The following is a 13803-nucleotide window of genomic DNA, read 5'->3' as shown; positions in this document are numbered from 1 at the left end:
GAAACCAACTATGAGTTGTGGATGCGATTTGCGACTGGGAGGGGTCGCAAGTCACAATTATAGATATTAGTAAGAAACACTTCGTTTTTAGAATGCGATCTGCGACTTGGTAGGGAAGGTTGTAGGTTGCAGGTTTAGGGATTAGTGAGGTTGCCTTTACATATTAAAAATGTGATTTGCGACCCAATGTACAAAGGTGTTTAGAAGTCATAAATCTCATTTGTAGGTCATAATGAGGAACCAATATTGTTTAGAATGCAATATGCGACCTTGGGGTATGAGGACTTGCGACTTTAGTGGTTAGAGAGACTAACACTAAAAGTTGCGATTGTGACCTTAGTTTAGGTCAACAAAATACAAGTGTCAAGCCGCGATTGTGACCTTAGTTTAGGTCAACAAAATACAAGTGTCAAGCCTTCGAGGCTTGACTTGCTAGGTCCAAGGGAAACTCTAGCTAGGTCAGAGGAAGGATGAAACCTTGGGAGACCATTGACAAGGGGTGATAGGAAGTTAAGGGGGTCTCCATAATTTTGAAAAAGGCCAAAATTTTGGCGCTGTTGTAGCGGATACAACAGGTTCCTAACTTAGGATGCACAACAGGAATAAAACAATCACAAAATCAAGCACATCAAATTATTTGACACAATTTTACCTTGGAAGCGCCAATGTGGGGAAAACCAACAGATTTGGTCTTCTTTTTGAGTGCAGAAGATTTGACCACAACAATATTACACTTCATAAAACTTTAGTAGCAACGTAGCCCTATGCAGCTTGTTTGATCCAACTAAATCATTGTATGACCACAGAGAAATTTAGCTTGTACGACCAAATGATTTTCAGCTTGTACAATCCTGCAGAATTGGCTTGTATGACCCAACCAAAATTTGACTGTGCTTTCTTGCTAATTCGGCCCAGTTAAGCCCTATCAAGTTGACCTTGTTTGACCCTGCTAATTAGCATTGTTCGACCTGGCAAATTCGGCCTGTACGAACTTGAGGAATTTCGACCTGTATACTCAGGTAAATTCAACCTCCTTGCTTGCTTACTCACTGCCCCTGAGACTTGACCTGTTTACTGTCCTCTTACTGTTAATTCGATCTCGCACTTTAGCTGAATGCCTAGTCACTTGTGCCAATCGATTTCTCTCTCCAATATCCTATTTCCTTCTTTATAATTTTCTGACCTAATCTCCAAAGTGATGGAGGGCTAAGATTTATCTCCATACTTGAGATCTATAGTCACAATATAATCTTCTATTGTCCTTTTTAACTTCATAAAAAATTGGTCAATAAAGTCAAAAAATTTAATTAATGACTTTATGCCCAAGGTCAGGACTTGGGAAATAATTAAATAATTTTTGTGAGAGAACTTTTGGTGGTTTATTTCATGTCATGGCATTTGACCAATGCAAAATCATCTTCCAAGCTACAATTCCAACAAAGAGAAACAACTAGATTTGTTAACTAAAATTTAAGGGAGTGATATGAGTGCCCATCAATTGCAGAGAGTGATATGAGTGGGGCTTTGACTGCCAAATATTTTGGTATTTGACTAAGATACAATAATTTAAAAAGAATGTGATATGACTGGATGGAGAACCAATCTGTGAAGCATTTGTATAGACGGTGTTGCATAATTTGATGTAACTTGACAACCTTGTTTGATCTAATCACCTAGAACGAGTGAAATTTCTTGTGTTGAATTTTCTACAATATGTACAGTAGATACACATTTTTTGTTAGATAACTACTTCCTAATGATTTGAGACAATATTCTTATGCCACTGATATAATTGAGCAATTACACTTCGGAAAATATCAATAGTAAATGCAACAGAAACAGTAAAAATCATAAAAGGACAACCATGATGGCATGCACAACTCTAACCTGGGGAGAAAACCCAACAACTCTTCTTTAGGATAAATTATTCTTCAACAAGGTTTACAAATCAACAATTTTGTTTAGAAATTTGTGCCCATAATACAGGTCAAATAGTAGGCAACTTGGTTAAATCTTCAGCAAGTTAATGCTGGTCAAACCAACCAAAACAGTCAAAAAGTCAATGTTTGTAAAACAGTCAGCTTACAGTCAAAGTTCGGCCTTGCAGCACACGGTCAACCCTACGGTCAACTATGATCAACCCTGCGGTCAATTGCAGTACAGATTTCTGTCAAACTATAGTTAAATCAACTTGGTCAAATAGTCAAACTCGGTCAACTGATTCAGTCAAATTCATCTTTTGTTCACATGTGTGACTTACTAAGAATGCTAGTCAAACTCATCCAAGAACTCGGTCAAAATCTCCTTCACACATGCGGCCAAGAGAGAGATAGAAAGATAGAAAGATGATCTCCAAAATAGACTTCTTCATGCTCAAATTTTCTCTTCGTTGGTTGCGAAGATGAAATGTCACATCATCTATATATACTAGTCGAATGGGGTGAAATAACCCAAGGGACACCACCCTCTTGGAAGTTGGGACGACTTGTCATTAAAAAATCAAAATTTTTATTTTAATTCTTCTAGGCCGACTTAGGCATGTGGGAATATCTTCCAATGCTACACAAAAGAATCAACATTCCCTCTTAGCAAGAGAGGTAATCTCCTTGGCTGCAACAAATTTCTCCTTAGCTGAAATTTCTCCTCTACAAGAAAAGTTCATGAGCTTGCTATGTTGATGTAGTGTTTTTTTCTTCACATGCATGTCTATAGATCACTCCAACTTGGAGTAGGCAATGTGACTCCTCACATGCATGTATATATATCACTTAATCTTGGAGTAGCAAATGTGAGTATCTTGGGCTATTTACCCTTGGCCAAATAAGCATGGCCTAGCCAAATCATCATGGCTCCTCAGATAAATGTATCAATCGCCTCTGGTCAAATCATAGTGACCCGTAGAAAGTCCTTCATGGTTTCTCAGGAGAGAATTTTCCCTTGGACCATTCGCCCCTGGGCAAATCAGCATGGCCTAGTCAAAGTCTTTCATGGTTCCTCAGGTGAATTACATCAATCTCCTTTGGTCAATTAGCATGACCCAACCAAAGTCCTTCATGGCTTCTTAGGAGAAGATCTGTCCAATCCTATAGTTGGATTATGTCCTTCACCTCTATTCAAATCAACATGACCCAACCAAAGTCTTTCATGGTTTCTTAGATGAATGTATCCAAATTCCATCTCCCTTGGTCAAATCAACATGACCTAGCCAAATCTATCTGGCTTCTCAGGTGAATGTATCCAGATTCCATACCCCCTGGTCAAATCATCATGACCTAGCCAAATCCGTCTGCCTTCTCAGGTGAATGTATCCAGATTCCATCCCCCTTGGTCAAATCATCATGACCTAGCCAAATCCGTTTGGCTTCTCAGGAGATGGTCTACTCGATCCTGCAAAAACATCAACACTTCCTCTCAATGATGGAGACATTTTGCATCGTGCCAAACTTGTCTCTGAAGTATACAAACTTCGTTCTAAATGAAGGCTTGGTGAGAATGTCTGCAGTTTGCTCGTTTGTGGATATGTATTGAAGCTTCACTACTCCTTTCTGTATCATGTCTCGAATGAAGTGACCTGATCAAATAGTCTTGCAAGAAGCTTCCGAAGCCACACTACTTGACGAATTGCGATAGTAGTTGCGATATACTCTGCCTCTACTGTACTGAGTGCGACATAAATCTTTGTTTGCCAAACTAGGACATCATAGATGATCCCAAGCTAAAGCAACACCCCAAAGTGCTCTTTCTGTCCTTTGCACTCCTGGCCCAATCCAAATCAGTATATCCTTGCAGTCTCACTTTACCACCATGTCTCAAACCATATCAAACTGTACCATGCATGTACCTGAACACCCGCTTCGTTGCATGCCTTGGCTCAACCATAAAGTGACTAGCTTCCTTCATTTGATCTATCACTACAACTGCTTTTTGGTCACCCTAACTGGGTGCTCCCTTTGACATTGAAGCAGATTCTCGTACCACTGCTTCTCCCTCTATCACTGAAGCATATCAAGCTGTTTGGCATGTTCCCTCATAAAAGACATACTGCCCATAGAGACCTCTTGTCTTTGAGCATCTAGTTTGACAATCTCAACCCATGACATCGTCTTGGAAGCCTGCTTCATGTCTTTGAGCATCTAGTTTGACAATCTCAACCCATGACATCGTATTGGAAGCCTGCTTCATGTCTTTGAACATCTAGTTTGACAATCTCAACCCATGACATCGTCTTGGAAGCCTGCTCCTTCTATCTACCTGACTGTCTGCTTCCATGGAACTAAAGCTCTTTCGGTCATTTGGCATGTTCCTGGATGTCCTAACAATTTCTACAATCCTCCCTCTTGAACATCAATCACTCCTTGTTGAGTCTATGCTCGAGTCCTTAGGCCATACAAGAACCTGACCATTTGGTGATTGGAGCAAAAATCTCCTCATAGTCCTCTCCCTCCTTTTGGGGGAACCCTCTTGCCACAAAACTTGTTTGTATGCTGCCATCTGATTCTTGAATCATCACCTTGGCAACCTCCACCATGGACTTGTTCTTCCTTTCCCCATTCAGGAGGCCATGGAAAAGTAAGGGAAAAATCATAACCAAGTAAAATATAAGGACAAGAGGCTAATGCAAAAGTAAAAATAATAATAATAATCTATGGAGAAAAAATATAAAGTACTTATCTCTTGTGCTCAGCATTGTAGGGAATTGTCAACTTCCTCTTTGACAAATCTGTAAGAGAGCCTCAGAAACCTTTCATATGCCATGTCCACAAAGCAATCATCATTAGTATTGGTAATAGTTTCTAAAGGAAAAATTCCTTTAACTTCTTCTGAGGTGATTGCTCATCATCATGATCATCAACCATTGTTATCAAGACTGGACCGAACTGGTCTGAACAGGCTGGTCCGACCATTTTGAGGCAAAAAACTGATTCAGACCGGTGATTTGAACCATTTTTGGCTGGTTCGGTACCGAACTAGCCAGTTCTGTAATTGAATTGGCTGGTTGAGTGCCGAACCGACCATTTTCACTGAACCGATTGATCCAATACTGGTTCAGTGAAACCATGTAGAACGCAACAAGCAGGGCCTGTTTTGCTTTTTTCTTTTAATTTTTGTCTTGGCTAGGCACTAGCCCACAATAGGTTCCTAATATTTAAACATATGGCCCTATATTTGCTATGCAATTCATGGTAATGTTAAATTCTTAAAGTAAAAGGATGAACTTTTACTTAAATTTTTAACATTACCATGAAATGACTCAGGATGTTTGAGAGTGGCTCTGACCTCATTGGATTTCATATGGAAAAAATAGAATTTTAGATTTCACTCAAAATCTAGTAGACTTAACAGTTTTTCAGGATTTCAGGATTGGGGGGATTGCAGTGTTTCCATTGGATTTTGTCATGTACGAGAGTACTGAACTAGCATTTAATCAAAAGCACCAATCCCTCTATGCACCTTGACGTTAGTGGCATTGTTTGTTGAACTCCTCTATGATGATCCTACTAAAATTGTACCCATAACATGCTAAGCATTTTTTATCTTATTTTAATGCTTAGAGGGTGATATTGATGACGAAGATCCCAATATAGGCAAAGATTTTGATGATATGTAAGTATTTGTTGTAGCATGACGTTTTTTTGGATGCTAGAGGCCATCTAGGTCTTGTTTTTTGATGTATTTTCAGTTCAAAAATGGATTGCACTTAGTGTTATTTTGGTTATGTGAACCCTTACATGCTCTATAAATGAGAACTTTTGCTTATTTGTGTATAAATGGTTTGGATTCATATGGATGCACATGAATATATGTGGTTTTCTTTAAAATTTGAATATTTTGTGTGTTTTTGGTTGACCAATTTTTTGGTCCAGTTTTTTTACTGGTTTCCATCAGTTTCTTACTGGTTCCTGGTCTGGGGAGTCTACTAGTTCAATGACCAGTCCGGTTCTGATAACATTGTCATCAACATTGGCTGTTGATGCATGCTACTTTCCCTTTTCTTCTCAGGACACTCAGAGGTATAGTGTCCAAAATCATGACAAATGAAACACTTGACCTTTGACATATCCTTCTTCTGATTTTGAACAGGGTGATGTCTTCTACTTGTATTATTATTATCAAACTTTCCAAAGTTTCTTCTTCCGTTTCCTTTCCTTGTGTGAGTTGTAAGAGTTTCAGTTTCTTAAACCTGCGGATTCTGCAAGCTATTCCTCGACAACAATTTGGTCTCTTCTTGGACACAATTAGTCCATAGCTTATCAAACTTGGGCAGTTTTTCTCATGCACAAATTCTCTAAATAAATGGCTCCCATGAGGAGGAAAATCCATTGAGTCACTGTAACAAGCTCTGTATCATCAATGGTATCTCCAATGGCTACAAGCTTTGTATCATCAATGGTATCTCCAATGGGTACAAGCTCATCTCTGATCTAGGAGATGCTCATAAGATATGCGACAACAGAATCTGATCTAGTCATCATGACATTATGGAGATGATTTATCAAAGTTAACTTCCTACCAGCGTTGCTGCTCTCATACAATCCTACCAAAGCATCATATACTTCCTTGACAGTCTTCAATGCGACATCATGAGGAATCAAGTGGTCCTTTATGGAATCTATCAGGATTCTCTTTGCCTTGGCTTCATTCTTCTTATACTTGGCTTTCTTCAACAAGTCTTACAAATTAGCAATTTTGTCCAGAAATCTGTGCCCATAATCCAAGTCAAATACCAGTCAACTGGGTCAAATATTCAGCATGTCAACACTGGTCAAACCAACCAAAACAGTAAAAAAGTCAATGCTGGTTAAACAGTCAGCCCGCAGCCAAATTCGGCCCTGTGGTCAGCTCCTGCAGTCAACTACGGTCAACCCTGCAGTCAACTGCAGTATGAATTTTGGTCAAACTGCAGTCAAATCAGCTTTGGTCAAACAGTCAAATTCATCCTTTTGTTCACATGTGTGACTGTCCAAGAATGCTGGTCAAACTCATCCAAGAACTTGGTCAAGAGAGAGATAAAAAGATAGAAAGATGATCTCCAAAACAGATTTCTTCATGCTCAGATTTGCTCTTCATTGGTTGAGCAAATGAAATGTCACATCATCTATATATACTAGTCGAATGAGGTGAAATAACCTAAGGGACATGTCCCTTCACCTTCCTGGGCTGACTTGTCATTCCAAAATCAATTTATTTTATTTTATTTTAATTCTTCATTACTCTTTTAGGCCAACTTAGGCATGTGGGAATACCTCCTGATGCTCCACAAAAAATCCAACATGCGTACCTAGAGTGAACAAGGCTAGACTATTTACTATTGGAGAAGAAGTTGGAACGTGCAAAATCAAAATCATACCAAGACTGGAGAATTCATTCAAACAGAGAGTAATAGCTTCATGAAACATAGGAATGATGGTAATCTTTAGTTGCCCTGGATATCATCTCTAGCAATGGCTGGTTCTACTACTTTTTGTTCAGTACACTGCACAATGGTGTCAATGTAGCTGTAAGCTTCATCTGGCTTGACATCATAAACAAGATGAAGACCTCTGCCTTGTTTCCATGTTTATTTCACTTCCCCATATAGCAATTTATCCACTATATAGTTTTTGATCTTCAACTAGGATACAGGCAGTGATGAACACATAGATGGCACTTTGGTTTTCAGTTTTCCCTTACACCTCTAACCATGAGGATCAGCAGGCCTTGACATCCATTCTGTCTCTCTCTCAGCGCTGGGATCTTCAATCTGTGGCCTTTATTTTGTATCTTTATATATTTTTCAGTTAAACTGTTAGGGAATAGCTTAGCTAGACACTTAGTCATGCTTCCTTCCTTTTGCTTGTATTTGCATTGGATGTACCTTTTAGTCCCATTGGCCTACTTTTGTGGTCATTTGTTAGACATTAATAAAAGTATCTTATCTCCCTTTGGAGCAATGATGAGGATTGATCTGTGTAGGTTATGCTTATGCAACATAATGCTTGGGTGAACATGCTCTCAAGGCTTCCCAATCTGCTGGCTTTTGTTTTGGTTTTGGTCGAGTGTCATAGCAAAATGTTCACATGGTGCTATGTTTGTCAGCACTTCTAGCTGGGCTGGATTGACCATGGAGGAGAGTTTCTTCTTAGAATTAGGAGCTCTACTGTGGTTCAAACTAAATTGCCTTTGCAAATTGTGTGCTTCAATAATTTTTTTGAATTTTTAGTCTTTATTTGACTGCTTATGTTTGTCTCATCAATGAGCTATTCCTGCAATGCTATTGCTTGCTAGTTAAGAGCTTGCTTACAAATCAAAGAAAGAGGGAATTATATTCAACCAAGACTATCTTAATTTTGGTTTTGGTTTTTCTTTTTTTAATATGATTACAATTTACACCACTTTCTCAAGTTCTCAGGATGGCTTGAGCCAAACTGAAAGAAGGAATCTTGAAATGTTTTTTTTTCTTGCAGATCCCCTTGGTTCAATACTGCCAGCAACTTGAAGGAAGTTTGTCAATTCATGACATGTGTTTTACTCAGGCTGCTGATTCTCTATTCTTTACACATGAGGGGCTACAGCAAGCACGCGCACCTATTTATGATGTTCCATCTGCTCTTGATGTTCTCCTCACAGGAACTTATCGTCGTTTACCTAAATGTATTGAAGATATGGGTATGCAAACAGCCCTTTCTGGAGAAGAGCGAGAGCTAGCCTTGCCAAAGCTGGACACACTGTTACGATCACGATTGCTTGAAGTATCTCTTCCAAAAGAAATTTCTAGTGTAACTGTATCTGATGGTAGAGTGGTACTCCATGTGGAAGGGGAATTCAAAATTCAGCTTACACTGGGCTATCGTGGGCATTTATCTCTGTGGAGAATACTGCACCTAGAATTGCTTGTAGGTGAGAGGAGTGGACCCCTGAAACTCACCGAAATGCAAAGGTTTAGTACTGGAGATGATCTGGAACGCAGAATGGCCGCAGTGGAAAATCCGTTTACAATATTATATTCTGTATTGCATGAGTTCTGCATTGCATTAGTAATGGATACCGTGTTAAGACAGGTAAAGACTTTAAGACTAGGTAGGTGGAAAGATGCAATTCGCTTTGACCTTGTAACTGACAGTAGCTCAGGACAAGGAGCCAATATTGGTCACCCTCAGGCCCCTCCTGATGGAGAGACTGATACCAGTGGGATGAAAACTCCTGGTATAAAAATCATGTACTGGCTGGATCCTATTAAAGGGATTGGAGGGGCTGATTCAGGTTGCATACCTTTTATCAAAATTGAACCAGGACAAGATCAGCATATTATCTGTTCTCATAATAACTTTGTGATAGACCCCAAGACTGGTAATGAAGCTGAGTTTGTGCTTGACCAAAGTTGTATAGATGTAGAGCGTTTATTGCTGAGGGCTATCTCTTGCAACATACATACTCGTCTCTTGGAAGTTCAGAGAGTGCTCAAGAGTAACAGTCGACTTTGCCAAGCTGAGGATGATGTTATTTTGAAGCATCATGAAAATGATTCTGATATGGCATTGAATAAGGTTGGTTATATGGTTTTCCTCCATTGTTTCTTTATAATCATCTGTTCTCTCTTAAATAAAGTTTTTCTTGGACTTGGAAGCTTAAGTACTGCTTTTATGCTTTAATTGTTTTTCTTCACTCTTTTATGGTTATAAACATATTGCATATATATAAAGCTAACTTATGGGCTAGTTTAAAATCTTCCTCCTTTCTTTTCTTGCTATAGGTGCTTGTGCCTCTTTATAGGATTCACAAAGGACCTTTCATCTCACTCTTCTTGAACCAAGTGACGTGCAAGCTAACTTATGGGCTAGTTTAAAATCTTGCTCCTTTCTTTTCTTGCTATAGGTGCTTGTGCCTCTTTATAGGATTCACAAAGGACCTTTCATCTCACTCTTGTTGAACCAAGTGACGTGCCAAGGATGACACCGTGTTATCTGATCAATGATATGTTATAATGCTGAAAGTAGATGAAATATTTCGTAGCAGCTCATGAAGATGGTCTTCAAACTTTAAGAGATCCCTTCCATTATATTGATTGTGAAATTATTTACCTAATAAAGCCCTAGAGTTTTTTCCCTTTTTGTCTGCCCAAAAGCTTGATCTGCATATTGGGAGAGGAAATGATACCTCACTGTGGAAGTGTATGTGTATGTGCTCTAATTTAGATTCACTACTCATGTCCACTAACAGAGTTTGACAAATAGATATGCAAAAATGCAAAGAAAAGCTGTAAATTTGTACTAATATAGTATGCAATTATGACTCAAATACTACGAAGCTTTTGTATCTTTATCCATATACAGGTTTATAGAATAGTAAATCTAAGTTTCCTCTTATTCTAACTGACTTTTAATGCCATAAATTATTTCTACATGTCCCTGCTTCTAAAACCCTAACATAGAGTTCAGTTATCCTTAACTGTCACGTTAAACTGACTGTATTGACTTAAATGTTCACCTTCTGGTGGAAGTTGAAATTGTGTCAATGTGATATTTTTCTCTTCTGATTGTCAGTTCCTGAACCTTATGATATGTTGTGGGGAGGCCTTTTGAGCATTATGGCCTACCATCATCTTGTCCTTTAAATGTTTGTGCTCATGGGGCTATTTTTCAGTTAAACACTTGCTAGTCTTTCTTTCCTGACTTGGTGTTTATTCGCAGACTACTTGTCTTTGACATGCAGTATACCATTCTTCTCAAGTGGCTTGCTAATTTTTGGAATCAATTCTGAATATTTTTGATGGCTTGATCTGTTTGTCGTTTCCTTTGTCTAGCATCAGTCAGTCCTACAGTCTGAGTCGATGCACTGTAAAATTCCCACTTAGAATTGACCAAAAAGACCACTGTGTTTTCTGAGTTAATGGAGGTTTTTCCAGTGAGGACTTTCGTGAAATAGTTTCTCAGTGAACTACTGTGGGTGCACTTTCAATCATTTTCAAGGAAATAGTGACACACAGTGATGAGGAAATGCATTCAGTGATGAAGGAATGCATTCAGTGATGAAGGAATGCATTCAGTCACTTCTTAAACAGAGATATAATATTTTTTCTTTAACTGTGGTTCACGGTCACTGAGTGGCCGCTACATCCACGGGTAATAATCTGGGCAGATCCACCCAAAGGGATCTACCCATCAGCTTATCTGGTCAGGCCTAACCCCAAGGGCATCGAGGAGATTTGACCCCGTGACCTCCCAATTGGCAAGGTACTTAGCAACGGGAACTCGACCAATTGAGCTATCCCTTGGGGCTAACAGAGATACAATATATACATCAATCTCAGTATCATTCATGCACCCTTGTACCCATTATAACAGCCACATGAAATATCTTTTATTGCTGGAAATGACTCAGAAAAGCTAGCGACTCACACTTTTAGAATTCATGAGTTTGTAATATAAATGTACATTGCAGAAATAAATGATAACCTGGGAGATTTCTTCGACCCATTAACACACAGGAAACGCTCCAAAAATGAAGATGATATTCTCTGATATCTACTTCAGGTATAATGCCAATGAACAGCTCTTCAACAGGAAAATTGTCCTCTTAACATTGATGACAATGAGCTCACACGCAGACCAGCAAGATAATTTATTTGGGCGCTGCTTGTAGGTGATAAACAGCTCAAAAAGTATCAGATTTGACCCTCAGTCTTCTGTTGCTGACCACGGTTAGCATACCAATGGAACTCGGCCCTGGTATCAGCATCTAGGCACAGGTTTGTTGCCTGAGAATGGCTAACTTGTCCTCCTTTATTTCTGCCACGAACCGACCTCTTTAGGCTACAGCTAACTCGACCCAAATGCTTGAGAAAACTCAGCCAGATTCACAAGCAGAGAGCTGGACCTCTTCAATATACGAACCCACCGGCAAAAAGACTAGGAAATGAACCACAAACTTACACTGAGTTACTTATTATGGATGGGATGGATCAGACCCTTACCCTTCTTTCTATTATTTCTATTACTGCTGGAATCCTAGGCTAGGACGATGAAGTCACCAACCCAAGAATTAGACTGACTTCCTTAATGGGTATTTTTCCAATGAGACCAGGCTTCAATGTCAGGAAATCAACTGATAAAACCTCTTCCTTACAAGATCTCCCACAAATCTCTTAGTCCATGAAAGCACAAAGGTGAAATCTAAGTTAGTTCACTCTCAAGACCAATTAGGGTTTTTAGTTTCAACACCGAAGTTAGCTATGGCAGCTAGGGTTTCGCAAACCCTAAGCTTCTTCTCCAAAACTCTCCAAGAGCTCCTTTTCTCAAAATGCAAGTGAAAAGAATGAGGAGAGACCCCCTCATTTACCTTTTTATAACTCGCTTGACTCTTTTTGCCACCCCTTTTAACCTTTTCCTTGCAATTAAATATTAAAAGCACTTTCTCATTCGTTATTAATAAAGTGATTTTTATAAACCAATTGAAGTCACTTGCCAGAAAATGCTTAATTCGACTTCGTGGTCACACTGACCACCCAAATCCCCTTTTCATCACACTGCGCGGTAGATCCTTTCGCTCCAATTCCATTGAGCTATTAAACTAAGGTGTTTCTCCAAGTAATCAACCCAAAATAGTACCTTAAGTGTAAATAATTAAAATATGCTTGTTAATAACCCCTTTTTATGGGAATTGCTAGAGTGTAATGGAACCAAGAGTGAACGATGCAACATTGATCTTGATGATGCAATATGGCGAGCGATCCCAATTGGACCCATAAAACTCCGCTAAAATCCTTCTGGGCCACCAATGGAGTAATCTCGCTCCTATGGCTAGGTTGACACAAGCTTTGGAAATCTCTCTTAACCACCTCACCAGGTAATCCAAAAGTTGGGGACATTACATGCACATTGTGTGTTGGAAAAGTGCCCAAGCATAGTGGCATTCCAATTTGAAGGCAATTTTGGCCCCTTATGATGGTATATATCAGACTAGCTTTGTCTTAAATTTTTTTACCTTCAATCGTTCTCTGTATAGATGCAACCACACTTTATCTCCAACTTGGAAATGATGGTTGATTTGATTCTTTTCCTGTCAATCTATGTACTTGTTCCATAGCTTTAAAAACTAGAACTAGGTTTCGAACCGGTTGTGTATCTAATTGTGATCCGAATCGCAACCAGATCAAACTGGATCGAACCAGATTCAATAAATTGGAATTGGAAAAAATACATACAATAATTAATTTTAATGGAAAAATTTATTTTTATGATTCCAAACCATTAGAGACAAAATATGGAAAGTCTTCTCATCTATATACCATGTAAGGTTGCATATATCAAAATGGCACTGAGTCCAATACCGATCAATGATATCATTGACAAAATACATAACCAATGAGGTTCTAAATGGCATCTAGTGTCCCAAAACAATGCTACAATGAGGCTCTAAATGGCCTCCTCAGTCCAAAACCAATTCTACAACTAGAGCTACTAGGCCACTAGCCTACTACAAATCACTGATTGACATGATCACTCATCAAGCTCATCACCACTACTATGCATGGAATCATCACCAAGAGCTACATAAACATCATCTAGCTTAGAGTTTGAGGACTCCTCAAACTCTTCTCCAACCTCAATAGCAGTACTAGTAGTAGCATGAGCAACATCATTAGCCCTAGCAAAACTAGAAGCACGAGTTCGCCGAGCTGCATGACTATTGCTTCTCTCACAAGTCACCATGTGCCATGCTTGGTCTTGTTTGTTCACTTGATTCAGCTGTTGGTTCAACTTCCAAATCTGCATTGGGATCAACACTCCGAACTCCACTAGACAACTCCAACCTAGCTCCAAGATG

At 39.1% G+C, this 13803-nt stretch overlaps 1 protein-coding gene across 1 annotated transcript in view; it reads left to right on the top strand.

The window, feature by feature from the left end:
* The window catches only part of SWP (RNA polymerase II transcription mediator), a 174377-nt gene that overhangs the window by 29332 nt on the left and 131242 nt on the right, over positions 1-13803 (top strand). Inside the window, exon 2 of the mRNA XM_089447732.1 lies at positions 8445-9524. Coding sequence (XP_089303858.1) covers positions 8445-9524 — 1080 coding nt within the window. The remainder of the gene's footprint in view (positions 1-8444; positions 9525-13803) is intronic.

Source organism: Pinus tabuliformis, chromosome X (genome assembly GCF_031772625.1).
Source record: "Pinus tabuliformis cultivar Carrire ecotype Pingquan chromosome X, CPIR1, whole genome shotgun sequence".
Taxonomy (NCBI): domain Eukaryota; kingdom Viridiplantae; phylum Streptophyta; class Pinopsida; order Pinales; family Pinaceae; genus Pinus; species Pinus tabuliformis.
This window is presented reverse-complemented; position numbering and strand designations above follow the sequence as displayed.